General features: G+C 28.1%; 3 protein-coding genes across 4 annotated transcripts; 2 read left to right on the top strand and 1 right to left on the bottom strand.

Annotated features, from left to right (window-relative positions):
- Positions 1-666: 666 nt before the first annotated feature.
- On the bottom strand, positions 667-5,311 carry LOC107623719 (Duplicated homeodomain-like superfamily protein). 2 transcript variants are annotated; one of them, XM_021113067.2, is made up of 3 exons: positions 5,267-5,311; positions 3,099-3,773; positions 667-1,480 (listed from the first exon to the last, which is right to left on the bottom strand). In XM_021113067.2, exons 2-3 carry the CDS (start codon positions 3,470-3,472, stop codon positions 970-972), a joined length of 885 nt encoding a protein of 294 aa, XP_020968726.1. In that variant the 5' UTR covers positions 3,473-3,773; positions 5,267-5,311; the 3' UTR covers positions 667-969. The 2 variants fall into 2 exon arrangements, with proteins under 2 accessions (XP_020968726.1, XP_020968725.1); XM_021113066.2 differs by lacking the exon at positions 5,267-5,311 and adding an exon at positions 4,296-4,469.
- A 3,247-nt stretch (positions 5,312-8,558) lies between these two features.
- On the top strand, positions 8,559-14,772 carry LOC107621207 (annexin D5-like). The gene is made up of 6 exons (XM_016323242.3): positions 8,559-8,634; positions 10,081-10,226; positions 10,938-11,159; positions 12,500-12,715; positions 13,607-13,696; positions 14,569-14,772. Exons 1-6 carry the CDS (start codon positions 8,559-8,561, stop codon positions 14,770-14,772), a joined length of 954 nt encoding a protein of 317 aa, XP_016178728.1.
- Positions 14,773-19,098: 4,326 nt separating this feature from the next.
- LOC107621805 (putative xyloglucan endotransglucosylase/hydrolase protein 28) lies at positions 19,099-24,259 on the top strand. The gene is made up of 4 exons (XM_016323801.3): positions 19,099-19,346; positions 19,658-19,758; positions 20,444-20,652; positions 23,171-24,259. The coding sequence occupies exons 1-4, from the start codon at positions 19,151-19,153 to the stop codon at positions 23,673-23,675; spliced, it is 1,011 nt and encodes a 336-aa protein (XP_016179287.1). The 5' UTR covers positions 19,099-19,150; the 3' UTR covers positions 23,676-24,259.
- The last annotated feature ends 509 nt before the right edge of the window (positions 24,260-24,768 follow it).

Genomic DNA, 24,768 nt, shown 5'->3' with positions numbered 1-24,768 from the left:
GGTTAGGCTGACTTGATTTTAGCTCAAGAGGTTGAGTAAGTCCGAGTGCCGGCACGGTAGCGTTGGAGTGTGTCCAAGGCCATGACAAGATGGCCAAATTTATTGAATTGTCCGATTAATAACTTTAAACAGAAGTTGTTAATATAAAATTAAGCTCGTAAGAATAAGAGTACATTTGATTTGCTTTTTTATTTGATTTGCTTTTTTATTTTTTATTTTTATTTACTGTTTTTTTTATAGAATTCAAAAAATAAAATATACTAAAAATAAAAGCAGAAAATAAAAAGACAAACCAAACTCACCTTAAAACATTCAACAAATTTAACTCAAGTAACTTATAAAATAAATAATTTGATTCGTTTAGTCTGGTTAATTTATTTTTCATTTTCTCTTTTTTAGTGTTTTTAATAATTTCTTTTAACAATCTAACTTAAATATCTCAAATTATACCGCAAATATATACATAATCTATCACGAACTATGCAAGTATTCCTTGCCTTTAATAGATTCATCTTATATTCATAGTATAAGTTTTGTAAACATTCAAAAACACAATTATTAAAACAAAATACCATAAATTTAATTATTTAGATTTGGAAAGGTGACGAGATTAATAAATTATCAACTAAAAACAATAATTTACAATTTAATAGAATTACCATGCCATTTATGCTCAAGGCCCTCAAATATTTCATAACTTATTTGAAAAATTATTAATTTACTGTGCCATTGCATGTAAGAAATTCTCTAGGAAAAGAATTATATTACTCTGTCAATTTCAAAATAACCGTCGCTTTCGACTTATTACTACATTGAAAATATCAACGTATAACATTGATTTTTCAATGTATTAAAATGGCGAAAGCGACAGTTAATTTGAAACTGAAAGAGTAAACGCAGAATCCAACTAAGTCTGATGTCTTTTTTTTCAAGAATTTTTTGTACATTACACATCTAAACTAATTTTTTTCACCTGTGAGAAGCAGATGTGCTTGGCATCTGATATGTCATGGGAACCATGTTCACCGGTGCACCGGGAACAACGGCGCCGCCGGGAATTGGGGCTCGAATACCGTATGCAATGTGTGCAGGGGGCGGAAGATTCACCGGCGTGCCAACAGCTGATACTAAGGGTCCTGCTATAGGTTGTCCAATGGTAGGAGCAGAGTATAGTCCTACTCCCGGAACACCGGTTGAAGCCGGAGGAGGTGGTTGTTTCGGTGATTTGATGGCGGAATTTGGTGGAGGACCATTTGTTTGACCTGTAATTGGTCCTTGAGGTGCCGAAACTTCACCATTGTTAACACTGGTGATATCGTGTATGCTCGATCGCCTTCTATCTTTGTTCATGGAGTTCAAACGAATGAAGTATTTTTGAGCATGGCTTGCTACTTGCGTCGGCGTTCTTGTCACGACAAAGTTTCTCGATATGCTTCGCCAGTCGCCTTTTCCGTACTTATCCAAGCCAAGAAGAAACAACCTGTTCAACCAATTTTAGAACAAAGAAAGCTTAGAATAAGAAAATGAAATGAAAATGCTAATCCTCACTAATATAAATTATATCAACACCTTGGATTTATTAAAACATAAGCACAGAGAATATGTCACTGGCATTTTCATTATTCATAGGGGAACTGACTATGGAGACTTGAGACTTGCATCATGATTCAGATGGCGATTTAGCGACGGAAGGAGTTCCGAGTTCCGTGTCGTGTGAGTGGGGCAACTTCTTTTTTCATCTAAAACTTATCAGCTTTAGAAATGGAGGCTCTGGATTTAGTACTATAATTTACCATTTGAGGAATTTGGAATGCAGAGGCAACAACAAAATCAAAATTCACAGTTTGGTGGTTTATAGGAAAATGAAAACTGCAACAAGCATGGGGATTTAAAGGAACTGAATGAGGAAAAAAGAAATTTCTAAGAAGTGATTAGGTGATATGAGATTAGAGTTTAGTAAAGCTTAAGCATGTTAAAAATTGAACCTCGACAATAACAACAAGAAGACGACAACAAAGCTTTGTCACACTAGAAGGGATCGACTATATGAACCAAACAACATTATAGTGTCCTTAACAATAGGAAATCATAATTGAACAACACCATCCCTTTACTTGAAGGAGATCTTAGAACATTCAAAGTGGGAGGAAATCAAACAAAAACCAGCCAAAACTAAGTTTAATAGGATCAATTACTTGGATTGACCAATGATCGAGCAGGAGAGCAAAACTTCGATTGACCTAAGACAAAACAAAATGCTGTCCTGAGACCGAACTTCGAACCACAATGGAGAAACAAGGTGAAAGCAGAGGCTGAAGGTGCATGCGAGCGGGATAGAGTAAAGACCCCAAACACAGCAGTTTCCAATCACCAAAAGATGCCGAAAATACAGAACAGAATATATTTAAACACAACTTTAGAGTAAGCTTAAATATTGATAGTAAATTGATGTAATGAGAGGGAGTGATTTATCTCATTCAATATGAACAATATCAAGTAAAATAATAGCTTAGTTGAACTGAGAGAACTGCATATGTAAAATCAAGATATCATGGATCCTTCATCTTCATGAACCAAGATAAAATATTACTCTATTTACCACATTACCACATCTCATGAAATTACTGCACTAACCATTAATAATCCACTGCTTGTTCTGATGGAACAACCAGAAATGCAGAACTCAGTTAAAATTTTAGATTCACCCCTCTAAACCTCGTCTTTACCATTTAATCCTCATCTAAATCGATAGTGCATTGTCATAACCTTATGAGACAGTACCAGAAGCCATGCCGGTTCACTTAATGAACCTCGGAACATAGTTATTAATCACTAGTCAGTACAGATATATAGAGTGTGTTAAGGTACACAGAGGAAGACACAAGAATTTATGAAGAGAGAGTGTGTGCGCGCGCGTGCGCGAATATATCAAGATCTTGAGTGTGCAGAGGCCAGTGAATAAAAACAGAGTCCAGAATCAGATACTACAAAACTAAAAATCAAATCTCTAAATTCTATAGTCTTGAAACAAAATTATAGCAAATTAAGAGTAGCATATATAGTAGCATGTAATTGTAATGTAGCAATGATAAACTTACCTGTGTTCATCTTCTGTCCAAGCAATACCCTTTCGCCTTTCCTGATCTGATCTTGAAGCTTTAGTTCCATGATTAGACTCGCTATCATGCTTCCCCTTCTTGCCACCTCCTTCATCACTTGCATGATTTGCTGAGCCTTCCAAAGAAGAATTATAAGACGGTAGAGTCACGCAACCAGATTCAATCAGATTAACATCTTCAACCAAGAGCTCATAATGCTGCTTAATTTCTTCTACCGTTTTCCCCGGTACATCGGCCGCAATTTTCTCCCATCGATCCAGAGCATCGTCTGGATGCGTTACCAAGGCTTCCTCAAATGCTTTATCCTGCTCCCAGCTCCACTCAGAGCTACTATCAACTTCATCACCAGTCATCTATCTAACTATAGAGCTTTTATTACAAGGAAAGATGAAATGTTTCTATCAACTGCTCTAAATCTAGGTTAAACCCTAATACACCACAAACTATATGGTTTGTTATGGATCTACAAGATTTCTATGGTGATAACAGCAAGTATTAACTTTGCTGCTGTGCTGAATTTTGGGAGCATAGGTGTTGGACACAGTGAATAAGGTTCAATACCAATGAAATCTCACAAAATCTGAGGTATGTGATGTTTAGATGATGATTTTCTTCAGAATTCATTAAGACACTGAAAACTTATGAAATTCTGACCTATAGATGAATGAAAAGGCAATAAAGTTCAGTTAGAACATGAGAAAATATCTGACAAAGCATTTAAGAAAAATCATAGATGAATTAACATGAAAATTTTGAGAATTTAATGTGAAGGCCAGTCAATGGAATGGTAATTAGGGCATGGAATTTCCAATGTTGGAAAGAGACCTTTCAGAAAATATAAAAATAAATGAATAAATAAATATGCATATAAGACCATAATGGATATATATTACAAGAGAATTCAAATCGCTATCTCATTCATTGATGAAAGTAAAAGACAAAAAAACCCCATTTTACCATAGCCCTACCCTGATAAGAACAGTTTTAACAGCAAATGCACTTAACAGTTAACACATTCAGCATTCAATTTTGTTATATATTTGACAAACACTAATCATAACCCACCAAAGTTCCAAGCTTTCTATACCCCAGATTCAAAGTTTTTGTTTTTTCCTAATATTGGAAATTGGTAAATCACATTTCAGTGAAATCCAGAATCCAGTGTAGAAAACCCACCAGAACCTCAAGGTAAGAAACAAGATGAGTTCACTGAACTACCCCCAACTGTGGATTCCATTCAATTCCATTGAGTAGGTTTATGAAAATGAAACCATCAAAGCTCATTCTAATCAGCAGAAAAATCACTACTTTACAACATAACAATGGCAAAAAGTCACATATTTGTCAAGCTTCTGACACATTAACCAACCATCATAAAAAAGCTGTCTTTCACTTCACCTAACATAAAAATTGGTACTTTCACAATCAAGTAAACCTAATTTTGAGTGTTACTAAATACTAATTACTACACATATATATCTAAGTATTTTAACTTTTAAGTTTTACCCACCAACATTTTTTTCCTTTTTTTCTCTCCTATTCAAATTTAACATATAAAGAAGGTAATTTGAATTTCTCAACTTAAATTGAAAATAACAAAACTAAATCAGATTCATGTTTAATAAAAGAACCCTAACTGTGGATGGGAAATTACAAGAATGGAATTTCACAAGAACATTAAAAAAAAAAAAATTGACATTGATGGTTATCCTAAAACCCCAAAAAAGATATGCATGATGATGATGGGTCAATTTGGTCCCATCCCAACAACTGCTTTGCTACAAATGGGGACAGCTTGGGTTGAAAAAAAGAAGCCATAACCCACCCAAGTTGCATAAACCAACCCACTTGAGGAATCTGTAGCAGCACACATTAATATCTGACAGGTGACATAACATTCAAGACAGAGAGTAAAAAAAAAAAAAGAAAAAGAAAAAATTGAGCATGAATAAGAATAAATAACAAACCAAAACACAAGTTGAACAAAAAAGAACAATTTTTTTTAACCATTTCATGCCATCAAATTGAAAAGCAAGGAGAAAATGATACTGAGACTAATCTACAGCAAAAGTATGATCCAAGTTCTTGTGAAGGATGTGTAAGTGTAACTATTCCTGGGATTAGGAGAAAGATAATTAAGTGATTACCTTTAATCTATGTTCTGCACCTTCTATCTTCAATGTGAAGTTGTGAATTCACAGAGGAGTCAAAATGTGTGCCTATATATACATACTTGCTGTTTTTTTTTTTAACTCTTTGACATGTCTCTCTTCTCTCTTAATTTGTGGCTATTATCATTCAAACTTAATTATTAAGCTTGCATTTTTTAAGTGTAATTCTCTTAATGATTAATTCTAGATAAGGATTAATTTACTCTCATTTGATATTTACAGAAATAAAAATATTATTTATACACTAAAATTAATTATTAATATATTTATGTATAAATACATATATAATTTAATTTATTTTTAATATATATTTATATTTTAACATATATTTTATATTAATAACTAATTAATTTTGATAATTAATTTTAATATACAGATAATATAGCCGTTACAAAAATTACTTTGACTTGTTGGAATTTTCTGAGACCATTAACTCACATGTATATTATCTACAAAGACCCAAAATGAAAGGTTATTTTTCTTTTATGAATTTAATTTTTAAATATAAAATTTTAAAAAATTATTTAAATATACAAAACTAATTGAATAATCGTATAAAAATCTTAATTTATTAATATATTAAGAGTAAAAAATAAATTGGTTCCTGATATTTTTTTTGCAGATATTTTCGCCTTCAAATATTTTTATGTAAATATTTTTTATTCTTCGAAAATGAAAATATTCACGAAAAAAAAAGGTTAGAAATCAATTTACCTTTTACTCATATATTAAAATTAATTTTTTCAATTCACATTAAATGTGCAAACCACGAGAATATACGTAGATGTTTCAATGTCAAGTGTGTGATATATGATATTGTATAGGGAAAAGGAAAAGGAAAAGATAACATTTGACAATATTATTAAGAGGAAAATAAAATTAAAAATATTTACTTTTTTTTATAATATTTTTGTGGTCATTAAAACGCTAAATAAATTAATACTAAAATAAAATAAAAAGAATTGTCATTTTCTAAAAAACATTATATTAGAGAGTAATTATCTTTTTATTTTACTATGGAGTAGTAATACATTTGATGGTTTAACATAAGGAAGAATAATTTTTCAATTTTGGCTTTTAAGAACTAATTTTTCCATGTAAAATTTACCAAGGATCATTTTTGTAATGTACTTTTGTTTTTCTTTGTACAAAAACACCCATGAAATTTAAATAGAATCTCGCTAGGTAATTAACATGGGATCTGTCAATTTTTACTAATTTTTATTGGATTAGACCGAAAATCCATTAACATAAACAAATTATTTCATCTTAACCCTAATCTAAGTAGCTGCACCGTAACTCCTTTTCCTTCTTTCTCTCCTTTCCCATCTCGTTCACAGTGTCCACAACGCTAGATAGCTGCGCCAACTCCCTCTATCGGGGCTGACGAGCATCCACCCACGACAAGATACCGGAGACGATAACCAGAACCATCACCGAAGAGAGCCTCGCGTGCCGTCAACCTCCGCACAACTGCACTGGCAGCCTCGACCCGAGCATCCATCCGCTACGAGAAGCTGGCGACGACAACCCGAGTCACCACGCAAGGAAGACGACGAAGCCATCGGCCGCGACTCTGCTTCATTGAAGACAACATTACCCACCTCGTGAACCACCTCTAGTGGTCCGTCGCTGCGCTGCACACCCACATGCCGGCACAGCCGCACCCAGCACCGCCTCCAAGACGCGTCGTGCAGGTTCTTCCTCCTCCGTTGTCGTGACTTCTAACGACCGTGTCTTTTTTGGATGTGTTTTTTTTTTAGGTGTTTTTTTTATGAGTTTACTTATGAATGTGTCTTCTGACGAAAGTGTCTTTTGTGGTTATAGATATGTCTCTTTTTGTATTAGATATGTTTTCTAATGAAGGTGTCTTCGATGATACAGGCGGCTGGTCTGGTGGTGAGACGATGACGCGACAATGCGGATGGCTATACGCGTAAGATGAGTTTCTCTTTTACTGGAATAGAAGTGTCACAAAATGGAATCGGGAGGGGGGCGGTTTCGAACGGCAATTACAGCGTCCCGGTGACGGAAAAAGTTTTAAAAAGATTACCATAAAAGGGTGAGAGGCTTAGAGTTGCGTGACACCTTCACAAAGATCACGGAGCAACATTTCTGAACGGTTACAAATCCTAATGTTTCAAAATTATAATTAATGCAAATCAATGCATTTTTAATTATATTTAAAAATAATAATTAATTATTATTGTCAAAAGTTGACCGATACTCTTTTAGTACCTAATACTTTTCCTTTTAAATATATTACTTCCTTTATCACCCTAAAATTATCTTATTATGTTTGCAACACGTTTTAATTAATGCTACGTCTGAATATTTAATGTAAATGTATATTTAAATAGAACTGAGTTAATTTAACTCAATTAAATTCGATCAGTTTAAATATGCATGTTAAACGAATCAAAATTGTCCTATATATATATATATATATATTAACATAATCAATTTGGGTTGGTCGAGTGGTCAGCTCATTCATCTGTTTAAGCAAGTGTCGGGAGTTCAAATCTCGCTTTGTGTATGCAGCAACCCATTGGCTAGCAACAAATCCTTAAATAGAACTCATATCCGTAACGGATTAGTCATTGACCTGTCGGATTGGGGAATACTGTGAAAACAAAAAAAAAAAATTGTCCTATATCAATTGATATCGAGCCTATAATTTTATGTCCAACTCGTTTTAGTGTCAGCATGATGGATTATGTTTTACGAATTATCTCATATATTAATTATTTTTATTCATCTATTTAAGTTGGGTAAATAGATTAGTTCAAAAATATTGACCAATTTTAAAGGTCTAACATATAAACCTCTCATGAGTGCAATTTTTTTACTATGTATCCTATTAAAAACATTTTTTTACATTTTTTTTGTATATATAGTAATTAAATTTAAAGGATATATAAATATTTAAAATTAAAGTTGCATCTCACCACCATTGCTCTAGTTTACTATATATGGGTTTGTTGTGCTTAAATTTAGGTAATTCATACATTATATGCTAAATTATTTAAGGTGATATCTTACCACAATATTAGAAAACTAACAAATTGAGTTTACCCCCAAAAGGTTTTTTGCATGGGTTTATTGCGTTTCATTTTAGATCCTATGGCCATATAACAATACAATTAATCTTCCCAACAACAAGTTTTCTTTTCTTTTTTTTTTTTTTATTTGTGTAAGTAAATTATTAGAGTAGCTAATTTGTTTGTTTGCAAGAGACTCAAAATTCAGAAGAAATAAAGATTGAAAAATGTCAACTTTGACAACACCTCCAAATGGATGCTCGCCTCGTGATGATGCTGCCCAATTGCATAAGGCTTTAAAAGGTTATTAGTTATTTATTAATGCATTATATACATTTTTTATATGTTAATTTTGTTCTGCATTTTACACAATTGAGCCATATGCTTAAAATTATGAGCCACTGAGTGAAGATTGAAGAACATAAGATAATAAAATCATCCAACCTGGTTTGAATCGGTATTATTAGGGATTATTCATATTCGTCCCAAAATTTAGTCAATTATTGAAAATTTTGACGGAATATTACTACAACAAAAATAATTTTTAGTGACAATAGTACAGTAGTCACTGTATGTCTTATTTAACCTATATTTTTACAGTGATTATATATTTGTTATTAGTACTATATGTTATGATGACAATTATATACTTTTTACGACTATTAAAAAAATCTTTAGCAATAATTGTATAATTATCGCTAAAATGTTTAAACGACAAAACTTAAGACGGCTAATTAGGGCTGGCAATTCATACCCTACCTGCGGGTACCCAATCCGGTCCAACCCGTTCGGATAGGGTAGGCTACCCGACCCGCTGCGGGTAGGGTACGGTACAGTCCGGATATACTTGTGGGTATGGTAGGGTACGGGTTTAGGGTGTATCCTACCCTACCCTACTCGCACCTCATATATAACACATATTTTATAAAAACTAGGTATATAGTGAAGGAAGTGAGAGTTGAACCCACAACCTCCCTTATGTAATGACTTACAATAAATGAACAACTACTAAAATTAGTTAGTTAATTTAGTAATTTAGAGTATTAGTTTTTTATTTTTTATGTTATTAATATGTATAAAATTCGAAATGATTGAATTTTATATTTACTTTTAAAAAATTTGATATTTCTGCGGGTAGGGTAGGGTTTAGAATTTTAAGGTGCGGGTAGGGTTAGGGTTGAGAGATTCTAAACCCGCAGGTAGGGTAGGGTAGAGTTTTAATAAAATTTTCAACCCGCGGGTAGGGTTAGAGTAGGGTCCAAACCCTACCCTACCCTACCCATTGCCAGCCCTACGGCTAATGTCTAATTATCAATAAATATATTAGTAGGATATTTTTATTGTCGCTAAAAGTAAAACAAATTATCGTTAAAAGTAATTTTTCAAATAATGAACGTTGAGTCAGGTCAAATTGCCATCTTTAAGTCGGTCTAGTAGTTTGCTTATTAATCCACTTAAACAAGTGTCGAGAGTTTGAATCTTGCCATATGCATACAACAACCCATTAACTAATTACAAATTCTTAAATAGAACTTAAATTTGCGATAAATTAGTAATTGACCTACTAAACCGAGGAATACCATAAAAAGAAAAACTAGGAGTTGATTTATGATATACACTAAAGTCATTTACATTGATTATGTTTTAATGCCTGAATTAATATACTAATAAATCATTGATTATTTGTATATTGTTGCAGTTTTGGTAATAATAATAATTAATTAATTATGTATTTTTTGGTACATGCAGGACTTCGTTCCGATACAGCGAAAATTGTGAATATCCTTGCACATAGGGATTCAGAACAACGTGACCTTATTCAACAAGCATATGAAACTAGCTTTTCTGAACCACTTTACAAACGTATATCTACAGATCTTCACGGACATGTTAAAGTATACTTATAGTAAACCCTTTTTTTTTTCATCCTCTTTTTTTGGAATATTACTTAAATATTTAATTTTTAATTAAATATTTATAATTTTAAAATTTATAATTAAATTTTTTATTAGATAAAAATATTCAATTAGGTTCGTAATAATAATTACAGCCATAAAAATTGCTATGTGTATAATAAAATCATCATATATTAGTCAATATATAGATATATATTTAATTAACTCATTTTCAAGAAAATATACTAATTTGATGATTTATATATATACACTTAGCATGATTGCATTACTATTAAAAAAAATAAATTATGCTTAAAATATTCTATAACAAATCCAAACACAATTTAATAAGGACTTAACTGAAAACTTTTATCTAATAAGAATTTAGTTATAATTATAAATTTTTGGATACTAAAAATTTAGTTAAAAATTTGATGAAACTATAAGAATTTATTAGTATTTAAATTTTTTTTTTAATAATTGAATCAATTATGCTACGTACACATCAAAATCAACTATTAGTATAAAATACATGTTGAAATATAAATATATATTAAAAATAAATTAAATCACATATATATTTATATATAATTACATTGATAGCTGATTTTAATATACAAATAATATTTTTGTAATTGCATATATAGTTGCTAAGTATATAATTGAAAGTACATAGACATAAAATGATGTGTTTTGAATAATGGTTTTCAGCGAGCATTGAAACTTTGGTTGCATGATGCTCTAACTAGGGATGCAATCATAATAAGAAAAGCATTAACAAGTTCACCAGTTGTTGATTATCAAGCTGTAAATGAAATCATTTGTTCTCGAACCCCATCACAAATACGAAGATTCAAGGATGCTTATTTATCAACTTATCATTCTAATCTTGATGAAGATCTTGACAAACAACTAAGTGGAGATCACAAAAAGGTATATATATATATTCCATTTATTTATTTATTTTGCAAATAAAGATGTGTTCAATATTATTGCAACTTGGAGACATTAGAAGATTTTTCATTTTGACATGCTTGAATTTTCTTAGAGTTAATTGAAAACAAACAAGTAAGCACTCAAGCGGTTTTTGTTCATTTTTTCAGAAGAATCGCAACATTTTTATTAAAATAAAAAATATTTTATGCGAATATCTAATTATTTATTATATTATTTTTTAAATTAATTAAATTTTTAATAGATTTTAAGTCAAATTAGGCTTTACAACTAGGGCTGGCAATTCATATCCTATCCGCGGGTATCCAATCCGGTCCAATCCGTTCGGGTAGGGTAAGCTACTCGACCCGCTGCGGGTAGGGTACGATACGGTCCGGATATGCCTGCGGGTAGGGTAGGGTACGGGTTTAGGGTATACCCTACCCTACCCTACGTATATAATGAAGGAAGTGAGAGTTGAACTCACAACCTCCCTTATCTAATGACTTACAATAAATGAACAACCACTAAATTAGTTAGTAATTTAGTTTTTTATTTTTATGTTATTAATATGTATAATATTTGAAATGATTGAATTTTATATTTACTTTGAAAAAATTTGATATTTCTGCGAGTAGGGTTAGGATTGAGAGATTCTCAACCCGCGGATAGGGTAGGATAAAGTATAAATAAAATTTTCAACCCGCGGGTAGGATTAGGGTAGAGTCTAAACCTTACCCTACCCTACCCATTGCCAGCCCTATTTACAACAGGTCAAATTTAGTATTTAATAAATCAATTATATTATTGAAATATAAAATACACATTAAAAATGAGTTAAATATATGATAGCTGATTTTAATAACTGATTTTGATATATAAATAACATTTTTATTAATAAATAATTCATAACAAGTTTCAGGCCAATTAAAACTAATAACTCAATAAATTTTATTATAAGCCTTCAATTTTGTTCTTTTCAAAAATTGTGATTGTTTAAAGAAATGAATAAGAAAAAGATTGAATATTTACTAGCAACAACAATTTTGCAACCTTTATAATTGCACAAAAATTGTTAGTTCCTCCTAAAAATTTTCCAAAGTGATCAACAATTGTGATTGAACAATATAATCCTCATATATATCTAAGTAAAAATCCAGGTACAGTCAACTTTACGTAAAGTTAATAATTGAGAGTCGTTAGATAAAAATTTAGTCAAATCAGTCAAATCATTTAACGGCTGTCAATTGTCAACTTCACGAATTTTTACCTATGTTGAAAATGTAAGGTAAAATGTTATATTATGATATTAATAAGAGGCTACATACTTGTTGTAATAGTTGTTGGTGGCTTATATAACTATACAACGTTATGAAGGCCCAGAATTGGATGAAGCATTAGTACAACAAGATGCTCAACAACTATACAAATCAGCAGACAAGAAAATAGGAACTGATGAGAAGACACTCATTAGAATCTTCAGTGAAAGGAGCAGCACTCATTTGGCGGCTGTTAGCTCTGCTTACAAAGCTTCTTTTGGAACACCACTTGAAAAGGTATATATATATATATATATAATACTTAATTTGGTCTATGAAATTACTCAAATCTCAATTTAATTCTTAAAGTTTCAATTGCCTCAATTTAGTTCTTAAACTTTTTAATTGACTCTACGACGGAAACCACCGCAGAAATTTAATGTGATTAAAATTTAAAAAGTTTAGAAATTAAATTGAGACAATTGAAATTTTAAGGACTAAATTAAAACTCAGTATAACTTCAAGAACCAAATTGAGTATTTTCTCGTATATATACACATGCTAAAAATACCACATGTTCTATACAAAAAATCAATCATTAAATCAGTTATAATATATTTATATATAAACATATATGTTGTTCCATACACACATTTTTAATATATTTTTAAAGGTAAAAATTCAAATGCAGTTAACTTTACGTGAAGTTTATAGTTGAGAGCCGTTAAATGATTTGAATTATTTGACTAAATTTAATTTTCATCTAACGACTCTCAGTTATCAATTTCACGTAAAGTTGATTGCACTTGAATTTCCACCATTTTTAAAAGGTAACTGATTCATTGTTAATTTAAAAGGTATATATACATTTACGCAAAAATATAAATACATAAAAAAAATCAGTTATCAAATCATATAAATACACTGTATTTATATGTAAATACATGTACATATATTAATTTGATGGTTAATTTTCTGTGTATAGTGTATACATAATAATTGACATATACATTTACCAATAAATTTTTACTGTTTTTTTTTTTTTTAATTTTTATGAAAATTAAAATAATAAAAAATACGGCTTAAACAGACATATTGCTTTTGGTTACAATATTATTAAGATAATAAAAATAAAAAAGTAAAATACATATTTAAGAAATAAAAAAATAACAAGTTTAATACTTGCAGGCACTAAAACAGCAAGCATCTGGCCTCTTTTTACGCGGCCTCTTGACCATACTACGATGTGCTATTAACCCTTCCATGTACTTTGCCAAGGTAAATTTTTTTCACCAATATCTACTCGTATTATATTAAATAGTTTAGTCAAATATATTCAATCATCTAATAATTATTAACTAATATTTTTATATGAATAATTTCTATTTTATTATACTAATTACTAAGTTTAGTATTTACTCAAATTTCTATTTCATAACTTTCTTTTATATATCTTCTTGTGATAATTCGATATTTTATTAAACTAGCATTTTTTTTCTTCTACAAAAAAATTAGAAGAGTATCAGAGACTTTGAGTAGAGAAAAATATTTTCAAAATTATTATGTATACATAAAAAATAAATCAATAAATTAATTATCATGTATTATTTAATTTAATTTAGATTTAATTACTCTGTTGGTCCTTATAGTTTTGTAAAATTTTCAATTAGGTCCTTATACTTTTTTTTTCTTTTAATTGAGTCTTTGCACCAATTTTTTTTTTAATTGGGTCCCTATATTTTTTTTCTTTTTATTTAGGTCCCTGTACCAATTCTTTTTTTTTTAGTTGAATCCCTATAAAATTAAGCCAATTACTACTAAGAAGGACTTAATTGAAAAAAAAAATTTGGTGTAGGAACTCAATTAAAAAGAAAAAAAATATAGGAATCTAATTAAAAATTTTACGAAACTATAGAGACCAATAGAGTAATTAAACCTTTAATTTATTTTAAATATGCATTTTATATTTTAACATACATTTCTTATCTATAATATGCTTCAAAATATTTTTATTTGGGTCATTTAGTGCAACTTAACAAAGTGTAAAATATTTTCTTTTAGATCTAATATTAAAACATTTTATAACACAAAAAATATTGCAAATAGATCCCTATAATATTTTCAGTGACGAAATTGCCCTCTTCTTACAGATTTTACGGAAGGCAATAAAGGGAATGGGAACCGGTGACACAAGGCTAATAAGGGTAATTGTGACGAGAACAGAGATTGACATGCAATACATAAAAGAAGCATATCTCACTAAATATGGAAAACCGTTATCTGTTGCTGTTCGTTCAGATACCTCAGGGCATTATAGGGATTTTCTCCTACAACTTTTAGGTTCTGATTATTAGTAGCTAGTAAGGGCCTAAAAATTTTGTATTCATGCATCCCAATTTTTATTATTTATTGTATCTTTTTACATTTAATTAGTGGCCCATAACCTACTCGGAGCAAGATTGAGTAAATTAAAGAGTGAATAGTATATATTAATACAAAGATATTAAGATAAGAATATAAAAATAAAAAAAAAATTTGTATCTTATTTGATAAAAATATAAAATATAAAATATAAAATACTGTTTTGATTCTTAAAGTTGTTGATAAAAATTAAAATCATTTTTAAAATCATTTTTAACATTTTTTTTGGGTCAATATTTTTAACATTAAAATAGTATTACTAGGTAGTTGGGACTATTCCGTTCCATTGATGTTGAAACCAAATTCACTGGCCCAAAACAAAAGAGTCCAAACCTTAAAACCGAAACAATTAAGACAAAAAAAAAGAAACCAACTTTGGTTGGTCGAGTAGTCAGCCCACTCGTCCACTTAAACAAGTGTTGGGGGTTCAAATTTCGCATTGTGCATGTAGCAACCAATTGGTCAGCGACAGATCCTTAAATGAAACTCAGATCCGCGACAGATTAGTTCTTGACTTGTCGGGTTGGGGGATACCGTGGAAAACCAAAAACAAGAAACTAAAGAATTATACATTATTATATTTTAACTATTCTAGACCCAAAAATATTAAAAAAAATATAACATATCTTTAATAATGAAATTGGAAAAAAATATCATTAAGAATATGTTTTGATGTGGTATTTTAAGAAGGAAATATACTTTTTGAGAACATTTAAACTTATTAAGGAAAACATTTGTTTGAATATTTAATTGAAATCACTTTCAGATTTCAAGTACTAAAATAGGAATTTTAATTTCCACCTATAATGGAGAAATTTCTTTTTTTAATCTTATTTCAAAATCTATTTCCATGTACTTATTAAGATTTAAAATTAACAAATAATAAAATCAAATGCATATTTTATGAATAAATATAATCTAATTATCTTTGTTAAATATAATATTTAAAAAATAAATAATATAATTATCTCAACTAAACAAAATAATATTTTAAAATGGAAAAGAATTTAATTATAACATTTAAATGTCATTATATTTAAAATATGCTAAAATTTAAAAATATTTCATCCAACCACACCCTAGCATAATTTATTTCCTAGTAATAAGAGGTATTTACATATAATATAACCCATGCCATACACAAAATATCTATTTTTTATATTTATGTTTGAAATATGCGTATAATAAAATAAGTTATTTATGAATATATTTATCTTATATAAAATAACTTCATATATTTTTTGTTATTTATACTAATACCAAATAATCTATAAAATAAATAAAAAATTCACAAAATACTTATATTTAATAAAAAAAGGTGTCGTATGCAGTAAACGAATAACTCAATATTTATAAGAAAAAATTAACTAACATATTTTAAAGTGGGTTTTATATGTATTCAGTAAATGTTGTCAAATTATTATAAAATATTGATTTGAGTAGTAGAAAATAATATTAGAGTAAAATATCGTTTTTATTCCTAACGTTTGGGGTAAGTTCTAAAGTTGTTCATAATATTTCAATAGTCCTATTTAAGTCTCTAACGTTTCAAAATTGACTCAATGTTGTCCTACCGTTAGGGATCCGTTAATAGAATTGACGGCAAGACAAAATTGAGACGATTTTGAAACGTTAGGGACTTAAATAATAAATAGGACGAAAACATTAGGGACAAAAGCGATACATAAAATAAATTTTAATTTTATTTTATCTTTCAATAATATTAATTTTTTACTGTACATAGTATTCAATTATTTTTTAATTATATCTAAATAAATTACACTTAATCACATTACTTTTATTTTAAATAAATTTATTTTTTTATAACTTTTAAGAATTTTGATACATTAGAGACAAAAGATATATATATATATATATATATATTTTCTGCAAATTTATATACTAGTCATTCTACAAACATTTCATGATAACTAAAAATCTTTAAGGGTAAAATTATAAAAAAAATTTAATTTATTTAAAATGAAAATAATATGATTAAGTGTAATTTACTTAGATGTGATTAAAAAATAATTGAATACTATGTATAGTAAAAAATTGATATTATTGAATGATAAAATTAAAATTTATTTATATGTATCATTTTTGTCCCCAACGTTTTCGTCCTATTTAAGTCCCTAACGTTTTTAAATCGTCTCAATTTTGTTTCGCCGTCAATTCTGTTAACGAATCCCTAACGGCAGAATAACATTGAGTCAGTTTTGAAACGTTATGGTCTTAAATAGGACGATTAAAATGTTAAGGACAACTTTAGAATTTACTCCAAACGTTGAAGACAAAAACGATACTTAACTCATAATATTATATTAACTTAACTTAACAAATAAATTGTCAAACAAAAATAAAAAATGCGGGGTGAGATTAACATTACTTTTAGGTGGAAGATGAGTTGGAGAAAATGTTATCGTTATAAACATGAGTCATGTCTTAAAAGCTGTTGCCAACGAGTCCATGGAATAGAAAGGATTCAAGATCAAGATGTAATTAAGAAAGAGAAAGAGATAGAGATGAAATGATAATGCAATTGCACTTCTCATTTTCCATAATACTTCTTAATTGCTAATCAATTGAAAACGATATGGGTTTCCAAATACACACAAATAAATATTGCTACTCCTATTTTAATAATAATGTTATTTTCTTTTTTTATAAAAGCATACAATGCAAATTTTTTCTCAAAATAAAAATATACAATGTAAAAAAAAATCATATTTAGACTGACATTATTAAAAATGAGAATGAAATTATCATTTTTCTATATATACATAATTCTATTTAAATTGAGATTTCTCTTTTAGTACAATGAAATATCTAAATATATTAATTATTATATCTATAAAATTATTTAGGTCAATTGTAATTAAAGTGTAAATAAATAATTTAACATATATAATTATATGAGAATTTAAATTATAAAGTTTAAGCAAAATAAAAGGTGCATATATACATACATTTTATTATTGGTTGGGAGAAAGCTGGCCGAATATATATAAATCTAATCATCAATAAGAGTAATTAACATTTTTTGAAGTTTATTTATCATTCAAATAGTCATACAAATAACATATTTGTATAGAGGTGTTCATGAATTGGATTTTATTCGCATATCTGTGGTGTTTATCTGAATTCGATCCATAAATTATAGATATGGATTCAATTTGTAAGGCTATCGGATCGGATTTGTGGATTTTGTGTAGATATCCACATATCCGTGTATCCGCAAAAATAAAGAAATAAATAAGTAAATATTCTTTTTATATTTTATTTCAACTAATAAGTATCATATATGTTGTATTATTTTAATTTATTATTTAAAAAAAGTATGTTTAAAATTATTTTAAGAGCAAACATATTTTAAAGAATAGAAAAAATGAATTTTATTGATATTTTTTTAACAAAAATAACCTTAAAAATTTTTTTTTTGTGTTTTGCGGATATATCCGATATCCAATCTGATCCGCAAATATGCGGATCGGATCGGTTCTTAAAAACTATGGATATTGGATCCTATCCGATCCGATGATTTTAGTGCGGATCCGATCAAAATTTTGGCCATATCCAATCTGATCCGATCCACATTCACTCCTATATTTGTATGAACAATAATGTAAAAATATATTTAGATCAAAATTTACTTATTTTTAATGATTAAAAGTATCCTTCTTAATTCTTATTATGACAAAGAGTTACAATTTTAAAAGGCAACTCATATATATGTGAAAAGCAAAACCATATCCTAAATCAAATAAAAAATATTATTTGTATACTAAAATTAATCACAAATGTATTTATGTATAAATACATGTGTGATTTAATTTATTTTCAATGTGTATTTATATTTTAGCTATATTTTATATAATAGTAACCGACTTTGGTAACTAATTTTAGTGTCCACGTAACATATCTCAAATTAAATATGTATTTCTAATTGAACCTACAAAGTTGCTATGTGGTTATATAAAATTATAAACATATATTATATATATTTGGTTGATTTTTTATATATAATATCCAATGTAATCTAGTTGTTAATATAAATCTAATTATGTATTATTTAGTTCCAAATAATTCAAGTAATAAATAGTACAATTGAATTTAATTACAAAAATAAAAAATAAAATTGAATTTAATTGCTGTAGTGATCATATATATTCCAAAACCTATCATATTCTTTTTCATTACTCTTCCTTTAATTTGCACCACCTCTTATATATATATATAATAAATAACTTCTTACACACATAATATACCTCAACACTGAAAAATATTTGAAAAAAAAAAAAGGAAAAAAATATGGGAGGGTGTCATGTGTGTTTTCTCTTCTTGTGTTTGTCCTCAGCCATGGTTGTTGTTTCTGGTTCTTCTTCCATGAACAATAATTTGCCTATCATAGCCTTTGAGGATGGTTACACACCCTTGTTTGGAGATAATAATTTGATAATCCATAATGATGGCAAATTGGTTCATCTTACACTTGATCAGAGAACAGGTTTAATTTTCATCTATACCTTCTTCTTCTTCTTGCTTTTCTTTTTTCTAATTTTTCTTCATATGGTAAACTTCTTAATAATTATTATAATAAGTGTAAAAAATTGTTATTTAGATGATTATTCAGTAATTTAGTTTGAAAATAATTATTTTTATTATTATTATACAACACATAATTAATTCTATGTGTAAAATTTTTAATATTATTACCGTGTATAAAAATTAAATTCTATTATTATTATGATTGTTCTAATTTTTTTTATATTGTATTTTTTTCCCTGATTATATATATTTCTTGGGTTCTGTTTTCAGGTTCTGGATTTGTGTCCCATGAACTTTACCTTCATGGGTATTTTAGTGCTAAGATTAAGTTGCCTGCTGATTACACTGCTGGAGTTGTGGTGGCTTTTTATGTGAGTGTAACTCACTCAAATTGCCAATAATATTTAGGTTTAATTACTCTATTGGTCTTTATAGTTTTAACCAAATTTTCAATTAGGTCTCTATACTTTTTTTCTTTTTAATTGGTCCCTGCACCAATTTTTTTTTTCAATTAGATCCCTTTTAGTAGTAATTGGCTTCATTATATAGGGACTCAACTAAAAAAAATTGGTGCAGAGACTCAAATAAAAAAAAAAAAAAGTGTAGGGACTCAATTAAAAAAAAATTTTGTACAGGGACCCAATTAAAAGGAAAAAAAATATAAGAACCTAATTGAAAATTTTGCGAAACTATAGGGACCAACAGAGTAATTAAACCTATTTATAAGATATATATCTAATCATCATCCAATGATCATTGGAAAGGTTACATATATTTTTTTTAATTGAAGATTGAAGATGGTGTGTTTTATCTTTTTAATCGTTATTGTTAGAATTTAATTTTGATGTACTAATCTTTTGAATGATCATTTACGTGATCAATGTAAAAAAATAAAAAATAGTTATTTTTAGGTTTTTTACTGATAAAATGTATACACATGTAAAATTATTTTATACAAACGGTATATTAAAGTTAAATTCTTATTTGGTATTCTCCATCAAATAAAGTGAAAAAGTAATTAAATAACTCATATTTTATTTATTTATTTATTTGTAGATGTCAAATGGTGACATGTTCAAGAAGAACCATGACGAAATAGACTTTGAGTTTTTGGGAAATATTAGAGGCAGAGATTGGAGAATGCAGACCAATTTTTATGGTAATGGTAGTACCAACACTGGCAGAGAAGAAAGATATGATCTCTGGTTTGATCCTTCTCAAGATTTTCACCAGTACAGTATTCTGTGGACAGATTCTAAGATCATGTAAGTATATATATGTGTCTATATTTTAGTTATTTTTACTTATTATGTAATTAGATATATGTGTAAAATTATTTTATACTGATAGTGTATTAAAATTAAAATTTTATTAAAATTAATTATTATATATTTGTGTATAAATATATGTGTTATTTATTTTTTTAGAGAAATACTATTTGTCCTTTAAATTTTTAGCGTTTAGTCGGTCTTTTGATTTATGGGAAGTTATTTATTTTTGTAGTTTCTTTCTCTTTTAAAGGCTGAATGATGGACAATTTTTAAAGGATATCTAGTTACACTATTTTTTTTAATGTGTGTTTTATATTTAATATATATTTAGTGGTTGATTTTGATATACATCTAAGATATAGTTGAATTATAAATTACTATGCTAATAAAAATAATAATTTTGACATCATTTATTTAAATAATTATTTAAGTGTAGAATCTTATAGAAAGTTACCGATAGAGTTCGAACAAGTCAAAAGTCAAATATTTGATAATTCTATTATATATGATTGAGTTACGAAAATTTTTTGATCTATTATACATGATTGAGTTATGAAAATTTTTGAATAAGTATTCTACGTCTGAATTGAATTCTTGAATACTTTCTAGTTGTCTGGAAACAATTAGGAGATTTTTTAAAAGAGATACAAGATTTTACTTTTAGCGACAACATGTCAGAGGGTAGTGTTTTCGAGAGAGCTTAGTTGATTCATGATTTATGTTTCATCTTTAGAAATTATGATGTATTTAGTTTGTATTTTTTTAGAATTTTATGAAAAATTGAAAAATAAGATTTGTTATTTCACTTTTTTTTTTTTGTTGAAAAGAAAAAACCAAAGCACCCTAATTTGATGATTTATTTATCGCAAAAAAACTTTTCTTAATTCTTAATTGTTTTATTGCTTTTAGTGCTAATTTGATGGCTTTTGATATTCAGATTTGGTGGGGTTTTATCAAAAGATGACTCCGGTTTTCTTTTACCATTAACAATAAATCCCTTGTTTTGTCAAAACCATTTTTTTCTTGAAATGGGATTGCTAAGAAACTAGATATCACCACTTCTAATTCCTTTAATTGTTAATTTGTTATATTACCTTTTAGAATAAGAATAAGAAGCCACAAGATAAAAAAATTGGGCTAATGTTTTTGGATATGAGAAGTATGTGTGTTGTGTATTATTGGGAAAGATGTGGGTCCTAGACATGGATATGGATGTGGGAACAGTTTTTTATAAAACATAGATAAAAAAATTGGACTATTCGATTTCTTTGTAAAAAAAATTAAACTTACTAATCCGATTAGTATGAAAGAGAAAATTTAAATTTTGGTAAAGATAATTAGATTCTCCAATTTGTGTATTCAAAAATCGAACGGTCCGATTTTTGCTCATAACACCATAATTGCGTAAAGCACCTGTACACTCAATATATGCGTCCTACACCATTCTCCCTTCCATATCTAAATTAAAAAGTGAAAAATTTGGTGTGGATTTGACCCACAAGTGGGTCACATGATAAATTCTAAGTTTTTGGAGTCTTTATAGACTGTGGTACTAGGAAAAGCAACTAATTTTGTTTACCTAATTTCTGAATTTTGCAATCAATATTCTTCCCACTGTTACTATAGTTACAAAGTGGGATCTCACATGTCCCTTCTTTTGTGATGTTAAATTTGATAACATCAATGTATTTGTCGTTTTACAATGTTTCTTGATTCCTTTCCATATTTTTATTAAGTTAAAATATATTTTTTTCCATGAAACTTATTAAATATTTAAGAATATATTTAAGTTTTATTTTGTTTCGTAAATTTTGATTTACATTAAATATATTTTAAAAAATTAAATTTTCAAGAAGATTATGACAAATTCAATAATAATTTCATAAGGGCAAGTTAGATACAAAATTGCTCTAATTATTAAGAATTATTGCTGGATTGATCTTAAATTTCTTAAAAATTGAATTGTTAGAGATATATTTTATACAAATAAAAAAAATTTAAGACAAAATTAAAATAAAATAAATTTTGAGAATATTTTTAAATTTTTTTAAAAAATTTTAAAATAAAAAATATAATTTATTTTTTTATTAAGATAAATTATACTTTTTGTCCCTGAAATTTGACAAAAATTTTAAAAATATCCCTAAGTTTTATTTTGTTTCAATTTTGTCCTAAAAGTTTTCTATTTGCATCAAATATACCCCTAACGGCTAATTTTTCAAAATATTTAAGACAAATTCAACAACAATTTAATAAGAACAACTATCAACACAAGCAAATCAAACATAATATTCATGCATTATTATTAGATTGATCTTAAATTTTTTAAAAATTTAGCCGTTCGATTATATATTTGATGCAAATCGAAAAATTTTGGGACAAAATTGAAACAAAATATAACTTATGAGTATTTTTAAAACTTTTACTAAACTTTTGGGACAAAAAAATATACTTTAAGCTTTTATTATTATTAATTATTTTTTAATTTAAAGTTATTATTTATATGTTGCAGATTTTATGTAGATAATGTTCCAATAAGAGAAGTGAAGAGAACAGAATCTATGGGTGGAGATTTTCCTTCAAAGCCAATGACTTTGTATGCAACCATATGGGATGCATCTGATTGGGCAACTGATGGAGGAAAATACCGAGTAAATTACAAATATGCCCCTTATGTTGCTGAGTTCTCAAACTTTGTCATGCATGGTTGTGGGGTTGATCCAATTGATGAGAATGTTGCAATGTGCAACAATGCTCAAAATTCTAAGGCAAATATCATACCTAAGCACAAAATCAAGATGGAGAACTTTAGGAACAATCATATGACATACTCTTATTGTTATGATAGGGCTAGGTACCAAGTTCCTCCACCTGAGTGTGTCATTAGTCTCCAAGAGGCTGAAGCACTAAGAAAACTTGATCCTGCCACCTTCGGTGACGGTCGGCGCCACCGGGGTGGTGGAAAGCGGCGGCACCATCAAAGCAAAGGAAGGAAGGCAGAGGATGCTTCATTTTGAATGTGAAGAATGATTTTATTAGTGATAGGAGAAATAAATAATTTTCACAATTAAATATTATTTAGCTTGGTTTAATTTATTTGATAGAGTTGAGAATTCATTTTTTTTCTTTCTTTTTTTTAATTATTATTCCTTTCATTTTGGTGTATAGAAAGATAGAGAAAAAAGAGGTAAGAAAGTTTATGATTTGGTTTTTATTTTTATTTTTTTTTTTTACCAAAGATAAGAGACTCGAACTCGTAACCTCTTATTGTATGTGTAAAGTTAATTCATGGGTCTTGCTAATATATGTTTTGAGGGTACATTTTAATAGTTAAAAATTTGGGATTTGGATCCTCTAAATTTTAAATTTCATTTTAGATAGTAAAGTTTGATCTCTTATCCTTAAATGGTTTCTTTCTCATATTTTTTCTTGGTCCCACCTATCAAAAAAAATGGTGATAGATCAAATTTTACTCTCTAAAGTGAAATTCAAAATTTAGAAGATCCAAATCAAAAAATTTGATGTACATTTTTTTAGTTACCATTCATGTAATTAATGTAAATAGCAGTTATTTCTGTTGATATAATATTATATAATTAAATACATATATAAAATTATTTTATATTGATAATGTATTAAAATTAAATTCATATTTTAAAATATTTTTTTAATTTATCAAATAAAAAGTGGTGTGTTTTGAAGAGCTTAACACTAAACAAAAACTAAATGTAAAAACGAAGAGTGACTAATTAATAATAATAATTAATTTAAGAGATAACATATAAATTGATCTTTTAGTTTTCATTTCATAATCAAATTAATTGTTTTTAAACTGATCAAATTAGTTTTTCAGTATTTTATAACTTAGTTTTTCGGCAAAAGATTAAGGGTTTTTTACTTAAATAAATTAAATGCATTTCAAAATTACTCAATTCCCCTGAATCAGATTCTGCAACGTGATTATTCTTTTTGTATTATTATATAAATCGTCCCAGGGTGCAAAGGATTATATTAAACGTAAATCATCTCACCCTAGGACGATTAATGAATGAATTTGTGATGCAAAATAAGAGTAAATCGTGGCAGGGCTTCTTGGGTTAGTAGTTGAGC

This window comes from Arachis ipaensis, chromosome B10 (assembly GCF_059453495.1).
Source record: "Arachis ipaensis isolate K30076 ecotype BB chromosome B10, ASM5945349v1, whole genome shotgun sequence".
Lineage (NCBI taxonomy): Eukaryota > Viridiplantae > Streptophyta > Magnoliopsida > Fabales > Fabaceae > Arachis > Arachis ipaensis.
The sequence above is the reverse complement of the archived record's forward strand: the minus strand, read 5'-3'. Positions and strand labels throughout refer to the sequence as shown.

What these genes read in the sequence shown, in the direction of transcription:
- LOC107621805 (XM_016323801.3), top strand. Translation starts at nt 19,151, where the DNA reads ATGGGAGGGTGTCATGTGTGTTTTCTCTTCTTGTGTTTGTCCTCAGCC. An exon ending in TACACTTGATCAGAGAACAG is followed by an intron (nt 19,347 to 19,657) that starts GTTTAATTTTCA and finishes TTCTGTTTTCAG; the next exon opens with GTTCTGGATTTGTGTCCCAT. An exon ending in TGGACAGATTCTAAGATCAT is followed by an intron (nt 20,653 to 23,170) that starts GTAAGTATATAT and finishes TATATGTTGCAG; the next exon opens with ATTTTATGTAGATAATGTTC.
- LOC107623719 (XM_021113067.2), bottom strand. Translation starts at nt 3,472, where the DNA reads ATGACTGGTGATGAAGTTGATAGTAGCTCTGAGTGGAGCTGGGAGCAG. An exon ending in TGGACAGAAGATGAACACAG is followed by an intron (nt 1,481 to 3,098) that starts GTAAGTTTATCA and finishes TTGGTTGAACAG; the next exon opens with GTTGTTTCTTCTTGGCTTGG.
- LOC107621207 (XM_016323242.3), top strand. Translation starts at nt 8,559, where the DNA reads ATGTCAACTTTGACAACACCTCCAAATGGATGCTCGCCTCGTGATGAT. An exon ending in ATCTTCACGGACATGTTAAA is followed by an intron (nt 10,227 to 10,937) that starts GTATACTTATAG and finishes AATGGTTTTCAG; the next exon opens with CGAGCATTGAAACTTTGGTT. An exon ending in TAAGTGGAGATCACAAAAAG is followed by an intron (nt 11,160 to 12,499) that starts GTATATATATAT and finishes TTGTTGTAATAG; the next exon opens with TTGTTGGTGGCTTATATAAC.